The sequence below is a fragment of the Schistocerca gregaria genome, chromosome 2 (genome assembly GCF_023897955.1).
Source record: "Schistocerca gregaria isolate iqSchGreg1 chromosome 2, iqSchGreg1.2, whole genome shotgun sequence".
NCBI classification, from domain to species: Eukaryota; Metazoa; Arthropoda; class Insecta; order Orthoptera; family Acrididae; genus Schistocerca; species Schistocerca gregaria.
The window spans coordinates 198,866,759-198,891,220 of NC_064921.1; the positions used below are offsets into that span (position 1 = coordinate 198,866,759).

The following is a 24,462-nucleotide window of genomic DNA, read 5'->3' on the forward strand; positions in this document are numbered from 1 at the left end:
CGTCTTTCGGAAAATCTGTCGCTTGTAAACGTAGTGATACACAGATGTTATTGATTCACATAAATTCAGCTAATGATAGGCAGGTTAACACTAATGTTCTAGATCACAACAGACTTCTTGTTCCCATTACTTACTGCAGTATATAACAGTGACAGGATAGGTCTTAAAATGACATACATACCGGTACCTAAAAGCGAAGATGATGATTTTTTTGAAAGTGATGTTTATTCACAACATTACATTTTCAGACAATACCAATGAATGTTTTTTATGCACACTGTTATTTAATACGATAATCGGTATTAATTTACTGATGTTTTTGATAATAAACCAAGACATAAGTAGAATGTGTACTGGTTAAGCCTGTTCTCGAACAAATCGTTGACGGAATATTTGTGCTCATTCACGTTTCCTCAGTGTCGTCTAATTCGTTTAGTTAATTTCATTAAATCTAATGGCTATGTCCCATCAGATTCTATTTCTGAATCTATGGCGGAAATGTGATTCTTGCCATTCGGGATGGATAAAGGATTGAAGAAAAGCTGCGAGACGAGATGGGCATCCGGAAACGGTTACCCATAGTTACACCAGTCGGTAGCTGTTCTGTTGTGATTACTGTTTAATAAAACCCTTTTGTTCGGTCTTAGGTCGAGAACATATCGTCTTGACAACTATATCATTTTGCTGATTTAAAAATGAAGTGACGCCAACATTTTATGTACCGAAGAAATACGTACCGTAATCTACACAAACTAACAGTAAGTCTAACTTTACTTCTGAGTTTAGTCGCCAATACTGTATACCCCTCTAATCGGGTAGCAGATTCTGTTATATGAAAAGCTTTCTGAAATCCAAACATTTTTTTGTGTTTGAGAAACTATATCATAGCCTTTCGCGTTGGTTAATGTCAGAGGAAAAAATTCATTCGAACTGACCGGCACTTCCTCCTCACTTTACGCATTACCAATACCAAAATTTCTCAATGTGTACAGAGTCCGTGAAACATACACAGTACGTCAAATTTTATTATTGACAAGTAACACAACAACAAAGCCAGGAGACATGTCGATACATCTCATGCTGCAGTACTTGGATCCTTAACCGGTTTGAGTCGGTTTTGTCCGGCATGAACTTCACTAGGAAGTGGTGGCAGCACAGTCGACGTGAGTAGCGAACCCCTTTCCATTTAGTCGTCTGCCTGCTTTCGCAGAGCAAGAAGAACTTTGGTGGTGATAACATTCGTGTGTGGAACTTCCTCAGTCGTCGGCCTCTACTGTGAGTTTTAATTATAGTGTTTATAAACACATTTTACGTAGATAATAAATCGTATATTGTAATAAATTATACCGTAATTTATAACTGATTGCGGAAGGAAATGTATGAGTCTCTGGATGCGCCTTACGCGTACGCTGCCAGCAGCGCCGTGTAATGTTCATTCTATGGCGGGGATCTTTGCAGTTCACTTTCGTGCTTGTTTGAAAACAAAACTCTGTGATGCGTGCTGGTAGCAGTATGTTTGTAAACATTACGTCGACATTCTGTGGAAGGTACAATATCGCAATTTACCGTAGTTTTTGATTAATATTTTTGAACATATTTCTTTAGGAAAAATATACCTTACCATAGGAGCGACAGTGCTGTGTAAACCGGCTTTCTTCGACATAAATTGCAAATTCTGTCAGGTCATGAAATTTTTTGTATTGATCGTAGTTTTAAAACATTAAGCAACTGTTTAGTGTATTGTAATAGATGTTTATGTGCATTTTTCCGCATGTGAGAGTCAAGAAATGTTCTGTTGTTGCGTACCGGTAACTTAGCTGAATTATAAACTCCAAATGATAATTACTGTCAGCATGGGAGGCATAGAATACCCGGATAGATATTTGTATTATTTATGTACAGAAACGATAATGTCCCTTTAGCGAATAGAGATTTATTGATGCATTTGCTCCACGTAGATTTTATTAATTTGTTAGTGATTGACATTTTTGCTTTTTTGTGTCAGGTTCATCTATACGCACAAACACCGTATGGTGGCGTCTGCTGCCTTTGGTTACTGTAACTCGAGGAGACCACTTCTCTCCTTGATGAGTGCCCTGCCACACACAACTCGTGAGAGCAACAGTGTGACAAGCTTGCTACAGGGTTGGCCTAGACGTTGGACAAAGACTGTTCGTGAGATTCCATTAGATTGAGCAGTGTGCCTTCTCAGTCAACTAAGTAATTCATTGGAAGCAAATTGTTGCATGGAGCCTATTGCAGGCAATAGAGGTTTTTAGTAAATAGTATCTGCATAGCAGTTTTTGCTTTGTTGTACCTGAGTATTGTGTGCCTGTAGTTACTGCGCCCTTGTAACTTTGAAGGTTCTTTTTTAATTTTGTGCCATTTGACTTTTCAATCATGGTACCACCTCCTGTGTTTGATGGCACCTCAGAATTGCTATCGACTGATGTACCACCGGCAGCTGAATCAGATAACCAAACAGCAAGTTCCTCCCCACTTTCAAAGTATGCTACCCCAAGATCATGCATAAGCCAGTCTGAATCTGACGAGACACCAACCCCGTCAACTGCTCTCCAGACACCAGAAGAGACATCTCCAGAAGATGAGAAAAATGTAGTAATAAATTCACGGTCTCCAAAGAAATCACAGGAGAGAGATTGTCCTGAGTCATCACCTCTTTTGGCCCATGATACAAAGTCACACACTCCACCTCCTGCTTGGTCACCTCCACAAACATCGCCACTAACATCCTCAGAAGAGAAGAATGGCTCAGTGGTGGTCACGGAAAACCCAGCATATGGTTTGGGGAATGGTGGTGTGAAATTTGAGGAAGGTACAAAAGAACCAGATAGTGATGATGAACGTGACAGCATATGTAGCAGCAGCCATTCAAGCAAAGAAGAACCAGCTAAACCAAAAATTCCAGATGGTGGTTGGGGCTGGGTGGTGGTGGCCTCATCTCTTGTCATCAGTATGATAGCTGATGGCATCAGCTTCTCTTTTGGTCTGCTATATATAGAATTTCTCAGGCACTTTGGTGAAAGTAAGAGCAAGACAGCGTGGATTGGGAGTCTTTTCATGGCAGTACCTTTGTTGTCAGGGCCTATTGGAAGTGCACTTGTTGACAGGTGAGTCCCACAGTGTAATTTGCATTGTTTTAAATCCATAGATCTTACATTTGTGTTTTGTCTGTTGATTTTAATTTCATGCCTTAATGAATTGTGTCTGTTATAAACTGTGCACTAATGGGCTTATGGCTAAGTTTTAAAAATGGCTAGAACTAGGTGAAAACATGAATCATATTGTGCTGAGAAAACTTAAGATATCCTACAACATCAATCATAATAGAGTGTATGAGTTCTTAAATGTTTCATAAAAATTGCACAAAACATTGTGCCGCTGGTGATTTGTTGATGTTGTCAGATAGCTGGGCTTTATTGCATTTGAATCTAACAATGCTGTGGTTGAGACACTAGACACATAGGCCTATTCAGAACTTGTACGTGTGACCAGCCAGCATTAGATTTGCTGTTGTTTGTCTAAATTATTACAGGAAAATTCTGGGCGTGAGTTCCTTTGTTGTACCTGAATATTGTGTGCCTGTAGTTACCACGCCCTTGTAACTTTGAAAGTTCTTTATTAAATTTGTGCCATTTGACTTTTGAATCATGGTACCACCTCATGTGTTTGATGGCACCTCAGAATTGCTTTCGACTGATGCACCACAGGCAGCTGAATCAGATAACCAAACAGCAAGTTCCTCCCCACTGCTACATTCTCACAGGATGGAAACATAGTGATAGAACTGGAAGCGAGGTTTAGCAAAGCTAATTCAGTGAGTGCTCAGCTACGATCTACTCTCTTCTGCAAGAAGAAAGACAGTACCAGGACTAAGTTATCTGTGCACCGTTCAATCTTTCGACCAACTTTGTTGTATGGGAGCGAAAGCTGGGTGGATTCAGGGTATCTTATCAGTAAGGTTGAGGTTACGGATATGAAAGTAGCTAGGATGATTGCAGGTACTAGTAGATGGGATCAATGGCAAGAGGGTGTCCACAATGAGGAAATCAAAGAAAAACTGGGAATGAACTCTATAGACGTAGCAGTCAGGGCGAATAGGCTTAGATGGTGGGGTCATGTTACACGCGTGGGAGAAGCAAGATTACCCAAGAGACTCATGGATTCAGCTGTAGAGGGTAGGAGGAGTCGGGGCAGACCAAGGAGAAGGTACCTGGATTTGGTTAAGAATGATTTTGAAGTAATAGGCTTAACATCAGAAGAGGCACCAATGTTAGCACGGAATAGGGGATCATGGAGGAATTTTATAAGGGGGACTATGCTCCAGACTGAACACTGAAAGGCATAATCAGTCTTAAATGATGATGATGAGTTCCTTTGATAAGACCGTAGCCCACCTCCCGCATCTTTCAGTAATTGAAACTGTGCTCCAACCATATCACCATCATAACACAATGTTAAGATATTATTTTATTACCTGTTTTCTAACATTGGAAATTATAACAACATTTTTGTGATGAACATGATGTTCATTGTAGTTTCATGCAATCAATTTGGAAGGAAATTGAAGCTGTTAGTCACTGAATGTATGAAATAAATTTTACCTTTAGTTTTGAGCTGTGCGTTGGTTGATAAAGTAACTCGGCATTTGGCATTCTTGATGATTGGACATTTCTGTTCTTATACAGGTGATGTTGGCAGTCCTTAGTCCATCAGAATTGACTTAAATGGTCCATATATTTTTGTTCTCACCTGTTCTTCTATTCTTATGGAAACTTAATAGCATAATCATTAGAGATGTAGCACCAGCTCCGTTTTGAAAAGAATTGTGAACACCGATAGTTGGGATTCTCTTGAACTGTTTTGGCATCCACTGAAATGAAAATTGAGAAACGTAAATTTATATACTGACCACGGATTCTGCACTAGGGCGTTTAATACTGCAAAATACAAGACAAGCAATATTAGGTTGAAATCACTCTGAATGTAAAACAGGTACTAATTTTGTGATGTATCTCTCTCTTGTTGTGACTGATATTATAATGGTTCGATAGTTGTAACAGACAAGCACATAGGAAAGAGTGGCAGTCTTCTAAGTTTATAAATAAAAAACCGTGATTAGAGTTAAGAACTACAAAGCTTCACATAATATTATCACCTGTGAATTTAGCAGTCTTATGATCCTGGTGTCTGTGCCTATCTTCTTCTCAATCCTCCTGCTATCTTCATATCCTATCCTGGGTTTTCTATATATTAATAATACCTACTTTAATGTTTGTGGTTATATAACTTAAGTTTCACTGTAATTATTATCACAGGTATGGCTGTCGCTGGATGACAATAACTGGTGGCCTCATTTCAGGCCTAGGATTTACTCTGAGTGCTTTTTGTAACACCATTGAGATGATGTACTTGACATTCGGTGTGGTAGCAGGCCTGGGTCTGGGATTGTGCTATGTGACTGCAGTTGTAAGTATTGCATACTGGTTTGACAAGAAGCGGACTTTGGCAACTGGTCTGGGTGCCTGTGGGACTGGTGCTGGAACATTCGTTTATGCTCCAATGACAACTTACTTCATTGAGACATATGGTTGGAGGGGAACAACTCTGCTTCTGGCAGGAACTTTCTTCAACATGTGTGTCTGTGGTGCAGTGATGCGTGACCCAGAGTGGTGGACACTGGAACAGCAGAAACAGTCTGCACTGTCCAAGTCAGCGCGCACCTCATCCAGTTGTGGCTCAATTTCAGCCAGGTCAGAAGCCAATGACTTTCCTGGTGTTGAAGAAATTCGCAAACTGTTAAAAAGTGGCCAAACACCAGAATACATACTAACAACACTAGCCACTTATATAACGTCAGATGGTCCAGAGCTGGAAACTGGCACCAAAGATAAATCTGAAGATGGCTTGAAGACTCCAGTATACAGCTCTGTTGTCAACTTGCCAACATTTGTCCGACAGAGCGAAACGGTTAGTTTTCAGTGTTCTTACTATTTTGCTTCCACTCTGTGATGTATGTTATTTAGTATCTATTGTACTATGATGTGACCACTTTAATTTCTGCATTGTTTGCCTCATGGTTGTGCATTCAATTATTTATATATATTCCTGGTATCATTTTCTTGAAAGAATTGTTGTGTTTTAATGCCCATCTCAGCTTTAAGTGAATTGTGCCCTGTGTCTGTTTCTGCTTCTGTCACCTTTCTTGAAACATGTTCTGAAATGGAGTTGAACTGTCAGTAAGCTTTTTGTTATTATGTACAGTTAATATTCGACTTTGCTATAATAATAATTTCATTTGCCACAAAATTTTTTGATGCACCCCCCCCCCCCCTCTCTCTCTCTCTCTCTCTCTCTCTCTCTCTCTCTCTCTCTCTCTCTCTCTGTGTGTGTGTGTGTGTGTGTGTGTGTGTGTGTGTGTGTGTGTGTGTGTGTGTGTTTTTAAGCACTTTAAATTTGATTTATTTCACATTCAGTACACATGGTCCCAACATTTATTACTGCAATCATATACAACTAGCATGGTGATTGTTTTTGGATTGTAAATTTTGTCATATTGTGTGCAAATATTAAAGCTATAAAAAGAGGGGGGTGGTATCTCAGCCATAGACATGTTACCCTTCATATAGTTCACTTTTCTCTCTTTAAGCTGTCATTTAGATGGATTATGAATCCTCTTATTCCACTATGTCAACTCAAAATACAAATTACTTGATCCAACAGCTTCAACCATGCATTTAGTGTATAAAAATTGTTTGGTTGGGACCTGCACTGTATCAGGTCTGCACTGATTGATGTGCTCTTATTTGTTACTCAGTATTCTTTCCTGTTGTCAGTTACTTTTTTTACCTATTGCCAGTTATTCTGTTTAACAGATTTTTTTTTTTGGGGGGGGGGGGGTGAAAGGGTTAGAGGTCACCACTTTTGTTGTTCGACAAATAATGGGCAACTGACTTAGGAGAATATGTAAGGAAAGGAACATTAACCCAGAATAACCCTGTTGATTGTATAGAACTTGTTACATCATTTTATATCCCTTTCAAATTTTATGAGCTTTTTTCGTACAATATTGCCAAATCAGTGATGAATTATTTTGCCTGCAAAATTGTTGCATAATCGTCGGGTAAACACTCTACTTACTGGATGCATATGCAAGTAGCTTAATAAATCCAATAGAGTATCTAAGAATCCAGTTGAAGAACTTCAATAAATTCCACACTGTCAGCCGTGTTTATAAGCATAGAATTCTAAAATGAAATAGGACTTAAATTGGGAGTAATAGATGCACCTGATGGTGCTTCACCAATTCACAACTAATCCATCACCTTTCAATGTAACCTAGACCTTGGGCTGTGCTACAGGTCAATATTTCACTACATCTAATATTTCATATGCACATCCATTGCCCTCACCAACAACAACCAATCACCTCCCAATCTAACCTAGACCGAGGGCTGTGCTACAGATCAATCTTTCACCACGACCTTCATTCCCAAAACTAATACGGACACAAAGGAACATTGTTGATGTTCTGTTTTCTTTCAGTTTGTGCATCATCATTAGGTTACAGGCCAAAGTTAGTATTCAGTATCAGTATGTTCAGGGAACTCATTATTTCTTTGCTGATATTTGGTGATGATATTGCATTATTGCTTTATTTTGGGAAATATAAGCGTGCACTCACTCTATGTTACTGTATTGAAACGTTTACATATGGGAACTTACAGGGTAGCAGCAAGCAGATAAGAATACTTTAATTGGTAGCAGACTCTATGATAATCTGCCCATTAAAAAAAAAAAGTGATGGGGGCAAAAGTGTTTTTAAATGTGTTCCTTCCTAACAACTCCTTCTGTGTCATACAAAAATTCTAGAATTTAGAAAGATATAGTCAATTACAAATATGCTCTCTCTCTCTCTCTCTCTCTCTCTCTCTCTCTCTCTCTCTCTCTCTCTCTCTCACATTCTCCCCTCCCCCCCCCCCCCCCCTCTTCCTCCCACACCCTTAAACAATTTATTGCCGCTGAACATTCCAAGTAATATACGTCTTTAGTGTGTCGTCGTTTGATGTTGTATCCTTTGCGAGCTGTAATATTTAGTTAAGTAATACTGTATCTGTGTAGACCTTGTATCACTGCCATATATACTGTGATTAATAATTACTGGCAGGAGCTGAATTAATGTTCTGTTTCCACTACTGTGCAAAATATAATTATCACTTATATGTCAAGGTGATTTGCATACAGAAATGTCTCAGATTACATTTTTCTTATTTCATAAGGCTAATGGGACACACAGCAATCAATCCCAACTCTCTCCACTATGCATACCTCCATCACCATGTGGATTTATTTAACTGTACTTGGTGATAATGGTTTCTGTGTAAGATTTTCTGAGCAATTTGTCATGTTGTCTCACAACAGAAGATGAAATGCTTATTTAATGCAGGGCTTTGAAACTTTGTAGATGTATGACTGATAAGTACACTTTGTGCATGATCGGAAACTGAACATGTGTTCAGTACTTTACCATAATTTGTAATCTCCATATATCTGCATTGTTTTCAGATAATTTGAATTGTGTGTTGCTAATTATTTCATTGAAAGTGTTGGGGGTCTGTTTATAACTTCACTGTTACTCTGATTCTGTGTTTGTATAGTGTGCATCTTTTTGTATTAGGTGCCATTGGAAGTTCTGGAATCATTAAGTGCCAACAAACGCATTTTTAACGTGATACTGGAAAACTATCCAAGCCTGCTCACATGCCGAAGCATTTCAGACAAAGGTTTAAACCTCTTACCAGCACAAGATATGGTGGCACCTGATGCCCGTGTTCCTGTCACAATGTCCATGCGTATTAAGAGGCAGAAAAAGGAAAAAGAAGCACCTCATGTGGAAAGTCAAGACCCGTCTGCTGCACCATTAATAAATTCAGCTGCAGCTTCTCATGCTGTTGTTGTTAAAACACAAAGTAATCCAGTTCCAGCTATCCGTGATACCCAGCAAAACTTCAAGAAGCAGATTTGTACTGCACCTACAGCCCCACATACCAACTATCTGAGAGGGATTCGTGTCCACAGGTTAGAATTATTATTCCATTTTGTCTCTTTATGTTAGTGGTTATTTATTTTCCATTTTTACTCAACATTCAGTCAGGCAGATTACGGCAGGAACCAAAGGCATTTGTATTTGAAGACATAGAACAAAATGTATTAGTTTTATGAAATAACCATGTTTTAACAGTGCATTGGTTTTAGAATGTGATGTGAAGGCACTAGTATAGATAGTCTGTCTCGCAGAAAGTGTTTTTTTTCCCCATGGTGTTGAAGCCTTATAATTACTTTACTTCCAGTTTACCATGTTTTTATATATTAAGTACAAGCAGAGTCTAAATAATTTAGCAGTAAAGGAGACCACTCACTGAATAGCAGAAATACTGAGTCATTGACAGGCACGCACAGAAGAGAATGAAAACTTTGCTATCTTTAGTGAGTCACCAGCAGCCCATCAACCTTTTTTCTGGTTATATGCTCCATTCACACAGGATAATTTCACATTGACTCTCAGTGTCCCTAGATAAATATTTTTTTTATTGTACCAAAATTGTATGAGTGGAACTACAACAACAAAGAATATGAATCAAAAATTTTAAGTTGTGGTCACTAGTTCTGAAGGTAAATGTGTATGAGGACGGCCTTGCAAGTTTTTGCAAAAATAATGAAAGAAAGACATTTTTTGATACAAGTAATTTTATTCTCTCTCAACATATTTGTCTGTAAAATTTACATACTTTGCATGCATTAGAATCAGTTGTGGAAACATTTTTCCACCATGATGTTGCTATCTCAAAAACTTGGTTTAGAAAGGATTGAATAGCTTTTTAAGGTGATTAAAATCTCTGTCCACACTTTTTCCGTAGTATTATGACAGCAAAATTAAATGGTTAAATGATATATCTGATGAAAATTGGCAATTAGACAATAATTTGATGATTTCCCAATCAGTTACTTAACGTGCTTGCATTGAGTTGCTGAATGATGATGTGACATTTCTGTTTGTTTTTCATGACTTCATCAAAGACTTGCTGCGAGCAAATGGTTGTATATAGCTTTTAGCATTTACTGTTCTTTGATCTCCTAAAGCAGCAGTTTGAGCTGTCCAGTGCAACCAAAGAAACAAGTGACTGTTTTCTTGGAAGTGCCTCATGAGCAAACTGCTTTTGTTGGTTTTGGTTCCCCTTTGAACACCCAAACACTTTAGTGTACATTGGTTCCTGATCATGTGAACATATCCACTTTTCATCTCTTGATGATCACATTTTTTAGGTATTTGCTAATGTAAGTTGACACTAGCTTGTTTTTGAGCTTTGGCCAATAGTTTGTAATCAATTCGGAGTAGATCTTTTTCACAGACAAAATCAAATGTACTGAAGGCTTTGAATGCCTAAGAAAAACTCTGTCCCACACTAAGTCACATGCCTGATCCTTTTTGCTTGTGGTATGCACAGCATTGACTTGTTCTGGAACAGCTGATGCTTGGTTGACTTTCATGAAATTCTTTACTAGTGGAAGCATGACCTTCGATATAATCTCCAAACTTATTGTAAACATCCCTGACCAGACGTCTTTTTGAGGCTCTGCGATTACGTGTGGCACTAATGAATTGCACTTGCCTAGTTGCCAAAAATTTTCTTTCCTTTTCACTGCTCATGGTGTGTTTTGGTACGGCCATCATCAGATCTTACATTGATACACAGTACCTTGTCATTTATAAACATTCCAATCATTCCATCAGTGCCTAAACAATTGCAAACAATCTTTTGTGAAAATTATTGATTATCAAAATTTGAACAAGACGATAAGAAACATTTTTATTGCATTACCTGTTTGTGAAAATGTTAAAAAAAACATTCAGTGAAAACCTTAAAGTGGAATTTCCTTCTTTTCACAAGGCTGTTTCTTTAAATGTTCACTGTAAACACACAACTTGGCCAATTTCTAAACTGCTGAGATAAATGGAAAATTGTAAAACAAAAGTTTTGTCACATCACATTACCTGAAATATGTTAAGGAAGTTTGTGGATCTGATTATTTCTTCCATACCAGTGATCATTTGGTAAAATCTTAAATATTGACCCTCTAATAAAGATTAATTTATCTTTCTTTCCCTACTTAAAACGATATTTGAATGAAGATGTCTTCTACACTGGGCTGTAGACACATTTATTTATGTTTGTGATTGGAAAGTTTCAACCTTTAGGTCATCCTCAAGCAAAAATATATAAGTAGAATAAATATATTATTTGAAACAATCCCATGCTTTCCCTTCTGTGGAGTGTCTATCAGTTATGTATAGTGGCTTAATAATATTTACAATGTTTTGCGTATGGATGGCCTAACAGTTGAAATTGCCAATAATATATGCAAAGGAATTTACAATAAAGAGCAGAAAATGGGTTCATTCAAGTAAACATATGTAATGGATGAAAACTCTATCAGACTGGGATTTGAATATGTTTCTCTTTTCCTTTCTGTGTGTACTTTTGAAGTATACTTCACCCACGATTTTAAAACTTAATAAATGTTTTTATTTGTGTGGGGTCATAAATCAGTTGGTAGAGCAACACTTTGAAGGTTCAGAGCTGTAATTCCAGCTTGGCACATATGGACCACAGTTACAAAAAAGAACAAATATTCCTTATGCTGAATCTGAGAAAAAAATTAAAAGTTCAAAGGAAATATTATTTATGAATGTAGTGAAATATTAATAGCTCAAACGATATTAATAGTTATATACATAAAGGGCAATGTCCCAACTGATTGACTCACTCACTGACTCTTCATCGCGCAGCCGAAACCACTGAGGATAGAAACTTGAAGTTTTGCAGAGGATGTGGATCTTACGCTGTAAGCATTGTTTAACAAGGGATTATATTAAAATTCCACTTCTAAGGAGGTGGAATAAGGGATGAAAGGCTTTTTGAAAATATGTCACTATTAAGGCAATTTTGAAGCTAGAAGTACGAAAATTGGAAATCATTATTAAAAAACTGCTAAACTATTTTGAAAGCTACCTCACTGAAAACTGGTATTTGATTCTCACACAGAAATTTAAAAAAAAGTGTGTTTCATTGTTTTTGGATATTCAACACCTTAAGGGACTAGTAAATTGATGAAAATTTATATTTGCTTCTCAGTTAGAAATAAAAAAAATTCTTGTTTCACTGGTTTTGGAAATTGTATCCTTTAAGGTGTGACATGGAGAATGAAAATTCTTAAGAAAATATTTCATTATATTAAAAGAATCTAAAGCTAAATTTATGAAAAATGTGAATTCATTTCTCTGTGGCATATAAAGAAATATATGTTGGGGGGTGAAAGTTTTTGTGAAAATATCCCCACAAGAACACAAGTGAAGGTATGATTTTAAAAAATCTTGGACTCCGGCTGCCAGAATTGCTTTTTGGTCAGATGTACGCTTGGAAAAGACCTTGCTTCTGTGGCCACAATTGGCATGAATAACATAAAAATTCAATTGAAGAAAACAAAACAAAAATCTGTGCAGACCATACAGCGTATGCAAGTGAAGTCGAGGGTGCTAAGCTGGTTAATAATACGTCAGAAGAAAATATATAGTCTTAGACTTTGTTAAGTTTCAGTGTATTACATTTTTCTGTGTGTGGGTTAATTTTTTCTTTTGTTTGAAATAGCCAAAGTAGAGAAGATATTGAATGCCAACTGGCAATGGCTAGAAAAGCAATTATGAAAAAGAGAAATTTGTTATCACTGAATATAGATTTAAGTGTTAGGAAGTCTTTTCTGAAACTATGTGTATGGAGAGCAGCTGTAGATGGAAGTGAAACATGGACAATAAGCAGTTTAAACGAGAAGAGAATAGAAGCTTTTAAAATGTGGTGCTAGGGGAGAATGCTGAAGATTAGTTGGGTAGATCATGTAACTAATGAGGAGGTACTGAATAGGAGTGGGGAGGAAAGAAATTTGTGGCACAACCTGACTAGAAGAAGGGGTAGGTTGATAGGACACATGCTGAGGCATCTATTTAGTATTGGAGGGAAATATTCAGAGATGAAGAGGCTTATACAGGATAGATTAGTATGAAGGGCTGCATCATATTGGTCTTCAGACTGAAGACGAAGACAACAACAACAACATCGAAAACATTGTGTCAAAGAGTTTGTGGAACTGGTTATTACTTCCATGCCAATTGCATTTCACTTTTGTGTAACAATGTGTTAACACAATAAAGTTATTACTTTTAATACAAGTAATGTATTGATTTCCAAGATAATGTACATCTAGGAAACCATCAGCAGTATCTCCCAGTTATGTCTCATAATTAAAAATAAGTCTCTGATGTCACATTGTATTAAATCCAAGCCTTTGAACTTCATCTCATCACTCTAAATAGATGCAAGTTTCTCCCAGTAACTAATATGTGGCCAACCAAGGTGTGTGTGATTGTAGGAAGCCTACATTCTCATCTTCAATAAAACTTCTTTTTTGTGTGAAACTGTATCATCATGTTGTTCGCAAACCAACACTTTGGTCACTATTGCAAATGACTGTCATTGTGGTCATGTATTTACTATCCAAAACTTGTCATTTTTTGATATCATTTTCCATAAGCTCACCTCCAGAGGATTTGTAGTGTGTCATGGAGATTTTGTTTTCTTTTTTCTTTTTTTTCAAACATTATGTGTTATACAAATTTGTATGTATGCTGTCCATTTCTATGATTCAGCAGCTGTATATATAGAATGAAACAGAAATTTACAGATCACAGCTGCATATGGGCAATGCATTAAATGCAACGGCATCATGTGAAAATTTGCGCTAGACTAGGACTCGAACACAGATGCTCCGCCTCTCTAGATTGGTTGCCTTAACCGTCTTGGCCATCCGAGCATGCCTACCATCGAGCTCAAATTCTCACATGCTGCATACTGCAAATGTAGTGTCCTCTGTCCATTATCCCCTGTTTGCTCACAGTTATTCAGCTGAGTCCCGCAAGGGTTTAGACGAGTGAGTGCATACCCACAGAAGATATCATTTCACCATCAAGGCACATATATGTACATATTTATATGTTTGTGTCTGTTCTTTCAGACACTAGAAATTTAAGAATGCAGTTCTTGATTATATTTTGTTTTTTGTTAATCTGTAAGTCATATGTAGTACCTATTGTGTTGGTTCTTTTCTGCAGAACATAAAATAACACTTGGTTAATTCATAAAGACAGCTCCAAATTTCATGCTGTGAAGTACACATAGTTTCATTTTACAAAATGCTATTTAATTTATCTGAAAGCTTACATATAAACAAAAAATACAAGTTACTCACAACTTTGCATAAATATGGATGAGTGTGGTGCTGTAGTGAAAATGAGTAAGACATACCTATATTTTCCACATTTTCCAACATGCACAACATTCATAACTTTCCATTCATTCATTAGCCGTAAAAAGAGGAAGAAATCACGTTCACAGTGTGTTACTCATCTTTTCATTTTATGCTTAATTTTCAGTTACTATATTTAATAGCCTAACTCAGTCACAATCCAAAACTGTTATGTGCATAATGTAAACGTAATGTCTTTCTGCTGTGTACCGTATTCAAAGTAGTTTTTTGTCAAGTTGTACTTGTGACAAAACAACTGTATTTATATCAAGGAGCTTTAAAAGCACTGAGACTTATGAATGTTTAAATGTGTAATGAATTTCACCTGTTGGATAGACAGTACAGAGAACATAAAAGAGAGCAGCTGATAGCCATATCGAGTGAGGCCTTGAAGCGCATTTGTGTGGTTTAGTTGGCAGAGGTATTGCTTCCACAAGACAAAGTAAATTGGAGTGTTTTGTATTTCCAATGTAAATCTTGAAAAATGGATTATATTCGGGAAGTAGAACTACCTGTTTATTTGTCACTTAAACAGGGTGATACTAATATCAATATTTTAAAATTAATTGTGTTGATGTTAGTTAATTCTTAATACCATAAATATCTCCTTCACAGTATAGTTTTTATAATTGTGTGACGTGACTCTGCAGTCTGGGATCTAATGTTCTGACGATTTAAAGTGTGAGTGTGGATCTGGGTTGTATCAGCTTATTCCCCCAAACCACCTTCCACTTCTTTACGAGATGACTGACTTGGTATTTGCAGCCATTCTTCTTTACTGAATAGCCGGCTGCTGGAAACCCTCTTGACTTCTTCTCTGTCAAATAACGCTAGGTACAGGAATTTTTCGAGTCGTGCTACTTATGAAAGAAGTAGAGATACAAACTTTACTTTTTGTCAACTAACAATGTATTTGACCTCCATGCCCAATAAAATTTCCACATAAATCTGTAACTTCCTGCAAGTCTCTCGTACAGTCGGATGTTAGAAACAAATTGTGTTACAGTTAAAAGAAAGTTTCCTTGGGTACCATGACCTTTCTTAACATGAATCACAAAATGTGTCTTGCCTCTGACAAGGCTGCATCAAGAGTCTACAAGAGTACTTTTACATCCGATCTTGTTTTAATAACAATAGTTGATGACATAATAAGCACAGAGCTGCATATAAACTCCATGGTTCTTCCTTACACACTCACTAAAACATCTATGGATTGCCCGACAGGTACTTGTCGGTGCCATCCAACTGCCGCATCTATTTTCTTCCCGCAACTGATTTTAAATCTGCACACACACAAACATGTGATGCGCAGTAGGTAGGATTCTACAATCCCACATTCATATCCAGAATATTGTGTGTTTGAGACGGTAGAAGGCTGGGTGGTTCTACAATTGACACAGAAATTCTCGAATCACTGCAGAGATTAAACAAGGTGTTTCTCAGATTCAGGACTTAAAATAAATAACAAGTATCATGTAATTAGTACATGTAATTGATATGACAGATTGACTAAGATACTTAACTTGTATTTCAGAAAAGTAGTATCAGTACTATTACCGACAATCTAGATTAAAATTCTGGATGGTATCCATGAATCACTTATGGCAAATGACAGATTTGTTTGAAAAATATTTGTATTCTGAGGAGCAAGCTGGTCATTCAGTCTGCATTAAATTATCCAAGTTTTTGGAAGCTTTCCAAAATCCAAAAGGGGAGAGGGATCTCACATCTCCCATATGTTGATAAATACTTAACTCTTGTTAACATAATTGACATATGTTTCGTTTATTCCAGGAATTCTGTTATGTATCGAGGAGCTACTCTCAACATCAATAAATATAGGTTGCGTGCATCATCTTGCCCGGATATTTATCGGAATTCCATGACAACGATAGCAAAGGAAACAGAAGAGGTTAGTGTATTCACATCATGTGAAGAGCATACATTTCCATTCAGGTGCAAAGTTTTAAATAAATTCTTACTTTTGTAAAGTTTTCATGATTTGGAGAGTACTATACCCACCAGTAAACAGTGGTTGTGTAGGAGAAACATACTTCCACTTTGCCTGTAGAAAGTTTTTATAATATTAAAGCAACATCACGCATTATAATAGTGGAAATGATGGTTTTTGTATTTTCTTGTGCCTGAGAGTGTGTTTGAGCTGCCACATGTTTATTGAAATCAAATGCTCCTTTTGCCAGTTATGTGGTAGTTTATTCACACACCTGTTTCGCCTCACAATGGGAGGCCATGACACTGGGATCACAGGTTTACTTCAAACTTTGTACATTTTTAGTAGGCCATTAAAACAACATAATATGCAAATAGTGAGGTGCATTACTCTGGCATTCTGAGAAAATCACAAGAGAAGTTATACCATCTGTTGTGTGTCTGTTCATAGGTGCTGAACGTTCATGGTGGTCAAGTAATTAGCACTCGAGCATTGTAAGACGAATGTGTATGAAGTGACAGCTTGATTCCCACTCAAACTTAATTATTAATCTATTTTCTTCATCACTGCTCATGTTATTTAATTTTCAAAATGTCAGCTAGGTGTGTTTTCCCTTATAAACTCTGAACATCCTTGTAAATGTGGGAAAACTGCATTCATTCGATGTAGTAGACGCCATTTCAATTTATGTCTTCCCTGTCTTTATGACAAATACTATCCTGCAATGTGTGATGTTAAACACTTATCTGACGAGCAATTGTACATTATTCTTGTGGTGGGCACAGTGTGACTTACTGTATTACTGATTGTGAATAATGTCATTTGCATCATTATTTATAAGGGTTTGACTTGGACTTTCCAAGCCTGTCCCTCATCCTTGAAATTTTAATTAAAAATAGTAAATAGTCAAATAACATATGAAATTCACTACAGCTTCATGAAAATGCACATTTTTATGTTAATTCTCAAATGTCATATAAATTAAGCAATGTGTTGGCAGGATTTGAACTGTCGCCTCGTCCACTACTCTCTTGCAAAGCTTGAAAGCTAACCACTTGACCTCAATGACCTCTAACTGCCAGTACCTTGCACAGATAAATAGTTGCCACATAAAACTTCACTTGCAATTTTCTGTGAGTTGCCAGAGTAGTGCACCTTACTACTCACACACTATGTTATTTTAATAGCCTACTAAAGATGTACAAAGTCTGAAGTAAATCAGTGATGCCTATGGCGTTGCCTCACCTTGTCAGTTATGAGTTAGTATAACAATATGAAAAGGATAGATTGCTACTCACCATGATTTGTGTGTGTGTGTGTGTGTGTGTGTGTGTGTGTGTGTGTGTGTGTGTGTGTGTGTGTGAGCACACTTTGTTTTGTTATAATGAAGGACTAAGGATGAGAGACTTATATAGATAATAGTGTCTAGCAGCCTTTTATTCAATGTTCCTGTCTGCTGTTCAATGCCTTCTCTATGTGGTGAGAAGCAGTGTAGCCTTTTCATATTGCTGTCATTACATTCCAGGTTTTTCATTGTATGACAAGTCAGTAAAACTCATTTTGAAGTGTATTAAGTATTTAAGCAAATATAAACAGAATGAAAAATGCTCCTACTGTAGCACAAAAAAGCAAATATGTCCTTGGCAGAGTTAGGGACGTAAAAGAAGGGAACTATCTTTTTGACTTATTTGGCAACTTCAGACATTTCATTCAAAACATCTTGACATATTCACACTTTTTTACTCAGTAGTTTTAGTATCCATGTCATTTAATATAATGCATCGTGTTAAGTGAAGTATTGGGATACATGATGTCATGTCATGTCATGTAACATGAGACATGCCATCATGTCATCAAGCATGGCGTTTGTCATATCCTGCAGTATGACACTATGTCATGAAAATTTAGGGTGCATCAATCCCCACTCTCGGATACTTTCAATTATAGATGCATCCATGCCCTCAGATACTTCCTACAGTGCAAGGGGCATTCAATAAGTAATGCAATACTCTTTTTTTATTTTTTGTCAGTTTCAGTTGAAAAAAATGTGGAATTTTGTGGGACATCATAGAATATTCCTGCTTCAGACCCTATAGTTTTGTGATTCCAATAGGTGGAGGCACTCGTAGCCTTCAAAGTAGCTTCTGTAATGGAGGTGTGTTCCAAGCACTGAGCTGTCAGTGGATTTGTTTTCACAGAAAACCAGATCATCACATATATTCATAGGCACTTTTTTAATGTCTATAGAGACCTGGCACTAAATAAAAGCATGGTGAGTCGTTAGGTGAGACATCTGTCATCATTGCAATGAGGTTATGCAAATCTGTCCTATCTTCCGCATGCCAGCTGGCCGCACACTTCTGTGACTCCTGCAGTGTTGGAACATGTGGACATTCTGATTCAAGACTGTCAGTGGATCACAGTCCAATACCTTCCTGCTCAGCTGGATGTCTTTGTTGCTAATGCTGTCACAATCGTCCACCAGTTGATGTATTCAAAGGTGTCTGCCCACTGTGTTCCTCACCACCTAACAGAAGACCATAAAGAATTAAGGGGGATGCACTCTGTGGGATGCAGTACGTGGATGTTTGGGGAGGTTATTCATGCAGCAAGTCATAGGCTCTGATATCGACCATAGAGTGGTACAGTTCGGGCATATGTGTTCTCCTAGTAAGGTTGCGTAAGGCCATCACCATGAACTGATATTATGTTGAAAAATAAGGTTTTCTAGCCAAAAGAGTGGGAAATAATATGGTGTGTTGGAATCATGAATAAAACCAACCTGTCTTCATAGATTTTCCCGGCGAATGAGATGCTTGAAGGTCTCTTGGGCATGCAGCCGAGTTGACTGGTCATTGTAGAACGTTGTACAACGACCAGTCAACCCGGCTGCATGCCCGAGAGACCTTCAAGCAAAACCGACCTGCTTTCGGAAAAAAATGTGTTGCATTAGCTACTGAATACCCCTTGTAGATACATGCCACTCTCTAGAAACATACAGATTGGTGTCTGTCTGTTCTTAAACCCCTCACCATATAACAAGAGGTGGGTTTGGTGGAGAAATGGCCCTCTTGGGGAAAAATCAGCACCCACCACCCAGAAATAGAAAAGAATAGTTTTAGAATCCTCCAAGGAACAAATACACCCCCAGAAATTTTATCCCTGCCAGAAAACTTTTTTTAGCAATTGCATGTTTACTCATCAGCTATATAATATTATAGATTGCTAGTGAATCTTTTGGATTTTGGGCACAAGATCAGATACTTTAGCCTATAAATTGCAAGATGCTGGTGTGCCAACATCTTGCAGTTAACAGAGCACACTGTGCTGGGGAAGTAAAGTTAATTCGTAAAATAACTGTGAATATGTCAAGATGTTTTGATTTACTTGTCTTTGAAGCTGCTAGATAAGTCAGACAACTACTTTCTTTCTTTAACATCTCTGACTTTGCCTAGGACATTTTTTTGCTATGATGGGAGCCTTTTTCATTCTGTTCTCAACATTTGCTCTACCATAATTTTGACAGTAAACCGCCATAGCTTCACAGCTGAAGTAGATTTTTGTACAGGGAAGCATATCAAAGATTTTTAACTTTTGAAAACATGTCCTAAACAAAAGTAGTCCAGAACATAATACCTTTTCTGTGTTGATTGATGAACTATGCATACCAGTAACACATGGTTATGCACAGTTGTTAAATACAGTTACATAGAAAATTTTGTCCATGTGTACAGTATGAGTGCATTTACTAACAGAAATTATCTAACTGCTAGGGAGTGCTGTATTTTGAAAATAATTACAAATTAATAACTCAAATTGTTAACATACTAACAATAGTACTGTTTATTTTCAGAAATGGTATTCGGATATTCTTGAAATGATGAAAGTTATGGGAGATTTCTCAATGTTTCTAGAGTGGCACTTTTTCCTAATGTCTTGGTCGACTATTATTCTGTTCACTTGGTTTATCGTGCCATACTTCTACTTAGCTGATTATGTGCGAATATACGACTACTCGGAATCAGAATCATCTAGTCTGCTTAGTATAATTGGTGTGACTAACTGCGCTGGAATGGTAAGTGTTTTAGGACACTTGATAAGATACATTAATGATATTTAAATTTTTTGTGTAATTTTTTAATTTGTTATGATCACTTGCGAATATGATAGCTGTGTTGTTTTTGTTTGTGGATTATAATATTGAACAAAGTATCATGTTTCATTCAAAAATGAGTGAGTGATTTCTGTACAGGCTGTTATCACCCAGACATCTTTCAACAACCAACCACATTGTGTTTTTCTCTATAAAGTGTTGCTTCTTTGAACATTTGAAATAATTTTGGAAAACTGAACTCAGAAGGTTGGCCTTCTGTGTGTGTAATTCATTTAGTTTGATCTTCAGTATGTGTAATTCATTTTGATGCCAGTATGATAACAGAATGGCTGCAGAGATGACCTTGTTTCATTAACTGACTATTTAACATCAAACATTCTTTGTATTTGTGTCAGATCTATAGATAGAGGTTCATTTTTGAATGCACTGGACACTACCTGCATTACTGTCCTCACAATTACTTTGGCTTCATTCGCCTTTTGAAGATCAGCGAGACTTTGAATTTGTTTGACTCTGTGATTAATCTTTGTTTGTAAAACAACTTTCCGAGCTATTCAAACACAGCTGGTTTATTTAATTACTCATAGTCTTGTTTGACATAGATAAGTCTAATTTTGACTGCACAATTAATGTGCAATCTGGTTCTTCTCTCATTAACTAAGCAGAAATATTTTCATACATTTCATAATATTCCTTGTAAGACCTGTAGTAATTAATGTCATACTAACCTTATGATTGCTGATTCAATCCCCCATTTTGAGGAAATGAAAAAGTTGTGTTTTGTTTTCCACTTGGAGTTCTAAGATATTGCCCTCATAATTACTTTTATAACTAACTGCACTAGGTAATTAGTCTAGCAGTGTAGAAGGCAATTCATCAAATAGCAGAAGTTTTGATTTGTCAATAGGCACACCAAAAAATAATGAAAACTTTCTAGCTTTTGGGCTAAACTTTAATGTGGTAGAAAACACACACATGCGCCATATTGTGTGGGTGCTCATATTATTTTGTCCAGGTTTTCTTGTCTGGTATTGAATATCATCTAAAATGTAATTGTGGTGCTTTTAAAAGGTTTTCTTGAGTTTGTTTCCATACGTGCATAAAGGGTGTTCAGCTACGGACTCTTTAATTGCCTTCTCCTCTCATCATGCTTAACTAAAGATAATGGCCCTCTGGCCATTGTTCATAAAATCTTTTGAACATGTGATTTAAATAAGAGCTCTGCTGTTTAAACATCTAGAGCACTTCTACAAAAGCGGCGGTTAAAACATTAAACTCGCATGTGAATGAAACAAGGTTCAGTTTCTGACACACAGTTCCATCACTGTTTAGCATATAAGACATAGACATTCTGGATATGATTTCATTACCAAGACTCTTTGTATGAGAGACACTAGTACTTCAAACAGTTGTGGTGCACATGTAATATGTGGGATCTCCTGCGTGGAGGAAACTGCCTCTGTTTCAGTCTCTCAGAATTGCTAAATAGTGTAATACATGAGCCTTTTTGAAATGTCAAACTTCCAAAGCATGTTGCAAGTATTGTCAGTTGACTTACATATCATAGGCAGTATTATGAAACTTCACATTTTTGATAGGTGTAATTTAAACTGATCCATCATGAGCACTGCAACAGAAATCTCACAACAACTAGTTAAGTCTACATATCTGTAAGCAACAGAGATTAAGTTTTAAAAGGACAACTTGTAAAAAAAAAAATAATAATAATTCTGCTGGCTATGATAGCGTTTTTATCAGAGTATTAAAATCCTATGCTGACTTCATAGGATCACCCCTAAGCTATCTTTTTAATCAATCAGTGACTCACATCTTGTTGTCGATGTATGAGCTATAGTAACACCCCTCGATAAAACTGAATGTAAGCAAAGCACTTCTTAATGCATATCTGGTCCACTCCTTCCAGTCTTTTAAAACATCTGAGAAATTGATTTAAGATAGAGCACTGAATAATTTAACTGAAGAGGACTTGTTAATTTTGTCTCTATTTTAACTTCAATACAAAGCCTCGCAAATGAATTCCTGGTGAAGGTAAACAAGTATCATTATTATTTTTAGACCCTGCCAGTTTGTTTCTTGTGCAGATCCCAAAAGTCTATACGGCAATGGCAGTAATGGCTTCCTCATGCACAAATGAAGTCCTTCCGGAGTCCTCACTCCATTACAGAAAGCATAAATCTCATTCACAGGCTGTTTTAGCATGAAACTAACCACACAATGGGAGAATATTACATGTAGAGACCCCCAGAGAGTGGTACTAGGCCCACTCTTATTCTTAAGCTATGCGAGGTAACTTTAAAGAATGGTCCAAAACCAGTAAAGTTCACTGATGGCAGAAGCATACTAGTAAAAGTTTTATTATAAACATAATGAGGCACAGCTGTGATAATAACTGAAGATACTTAGAACTGGTACACAACAAACATTCAAAATTTAATCTCTCACAACTCATGTTAAACAATTTAAAACTAGGAAAATGACCTGATAGCTTGTGAGGTAGACATTAATGGTCATATACAGAATGAAACTGTATGTGTAAAATTCTTTGGCATCCAGCAGAATAAGTTGGAAAATGACGAAAACACAGATAAACTACTTTAATTGCTCCGTTCAATGTATGTTTTGAGCCATTGATCAGCATATACAAAAGGAAAAGAAAAATTGGCAGCTTGCATAATAAATCCTTTGTCATGCTAGAGTATAAATTTGTGCTCACAAAATTCACATAAACATATGTGTCCCCCCTCCCTCAGTCTCTCTCTCTCTCTCTCTCTCTCTCTCTCTCTCTCTCTCTCTCTCACACACACACACACACACACACACACACACACACACACACACACACAACTGGTCCTCTACATTGCATGCTGGCTGGGCGCTCAACCTGAAGTTTCTTAGTCACTTCAGTATATTTTGTTCTTCGAATATCTCTCATTCTTTTGACCCACTGACAATTTGTTGGCTATTTTACTTATTTTGCACTTCCTATTGTTTATATAATTATTTTCTAGGGCAGTACATCTAAAGTAAATAAAGTATTTCTCAATAGGAGCAAGCAGATGTAAATATTGTGTAAAGCAGGACATTGTGCGTCTTGCGTATTATCTATATTTAGATTCAGGGACTGAAATGTTCTGTTAGTTTCATGGCATCTACAGATCACAATGAATAAGTGAAGAAAAACCTTGTAGTGTATAAAGTTGTGCCAGTGTATGTAGGGACAACTTGTGTTTATGTACCATACAAGTGGGCTTGTCTCATCCATATAAACAACTTGGTCCTTTTACACACATCTTTCTACTCTAGCAGTAGGCCTAAAAATTGTGGGGCACTTGAGACATGCAAATTTTAGTATGCTACATTTTCATGTAGCACTTTTTATTTTTTGCTGAGTGGATGCTCATAAATTTATATAGAGGCCTGCACTCTGTATTAGCTGGTGGTTGGATTAAGTTTACTGCTAATTTTAAAGAATTTGATGTGTTTTGTTAGAACTTTTTTCACACTTTTGTTAGGAGAAACTTTCAATTTATTGCTCTGTGACTGGCCCATTCACTTTTATTCTAATGATTAGTGGCCCAGTTGATGAATTTTTAGGTATGAAGTAGTAACTGTAAAAAAACAAAACTTATGTTAAACTGACACATTCCACATCATTACAAAATGTGTTCATGATTCATGGAACAAGTGTCAGTATAATGTAATGTAAATGTAATCATCATCCAGCTAGTATACAGTTTATAACAGCAACTTGGAAAGTAATCTCCATGCAATTTTAAAGAAAAGGCCTGCTCATGTAAGGACATTTTAAATGTGTTCATATTAAACCTGCAAGTTTTAGCGTCCTGTCAGCATAATTCCCTGTTGTGATTTTAAGACTGTTATTCTAGTGTTGTGATGTTCTGTGTACCTTTTCCATAGACTTTTGTCTCTGGCAACCTTA

At 36.9% G+C, this 24,462-nt stretch overlaps 1 protein-coding gene across 1 annotated transcript in view; it reads left to right on the forward strand.

The window, feature by feature from the left end:
- Positions 1–1,113: 1,113 nt before the first annotated feature.
- The window catches only part of LOC126336682 (uncharacterized), a 30,907-nt gene continuing 7,558 nt past the window's right edge, over positions 1,114–24,462 (forward strand). The window contains exons 1-6 of the mRNA XM_050000631.1: positions 1,114–1,275; positions 2,006–3,131; positions 5,340–5,991; positions 8,699–9,099; positions 16,231–16,348; positions 20,241–20,462. Coding sequence (XP_049856588.1) covers positions 2,401–3,131; positions 5,340–5,991; positions 8,699–9,099; positions 16,231–16,348; positions 20,241–20,462 — 2,124 coding nt within the window. The 5' untranslated portion in view covers positions 1,114–1,275; positions 2,006–2,400. The remainder of the gene's footprint in view (positions 1,276–2,005; positions 3,132–5,339; positions 5,992–8,698; positions 9,100–16,230; positions 16,349–20,240; positions 20,463–24,462) is intronic.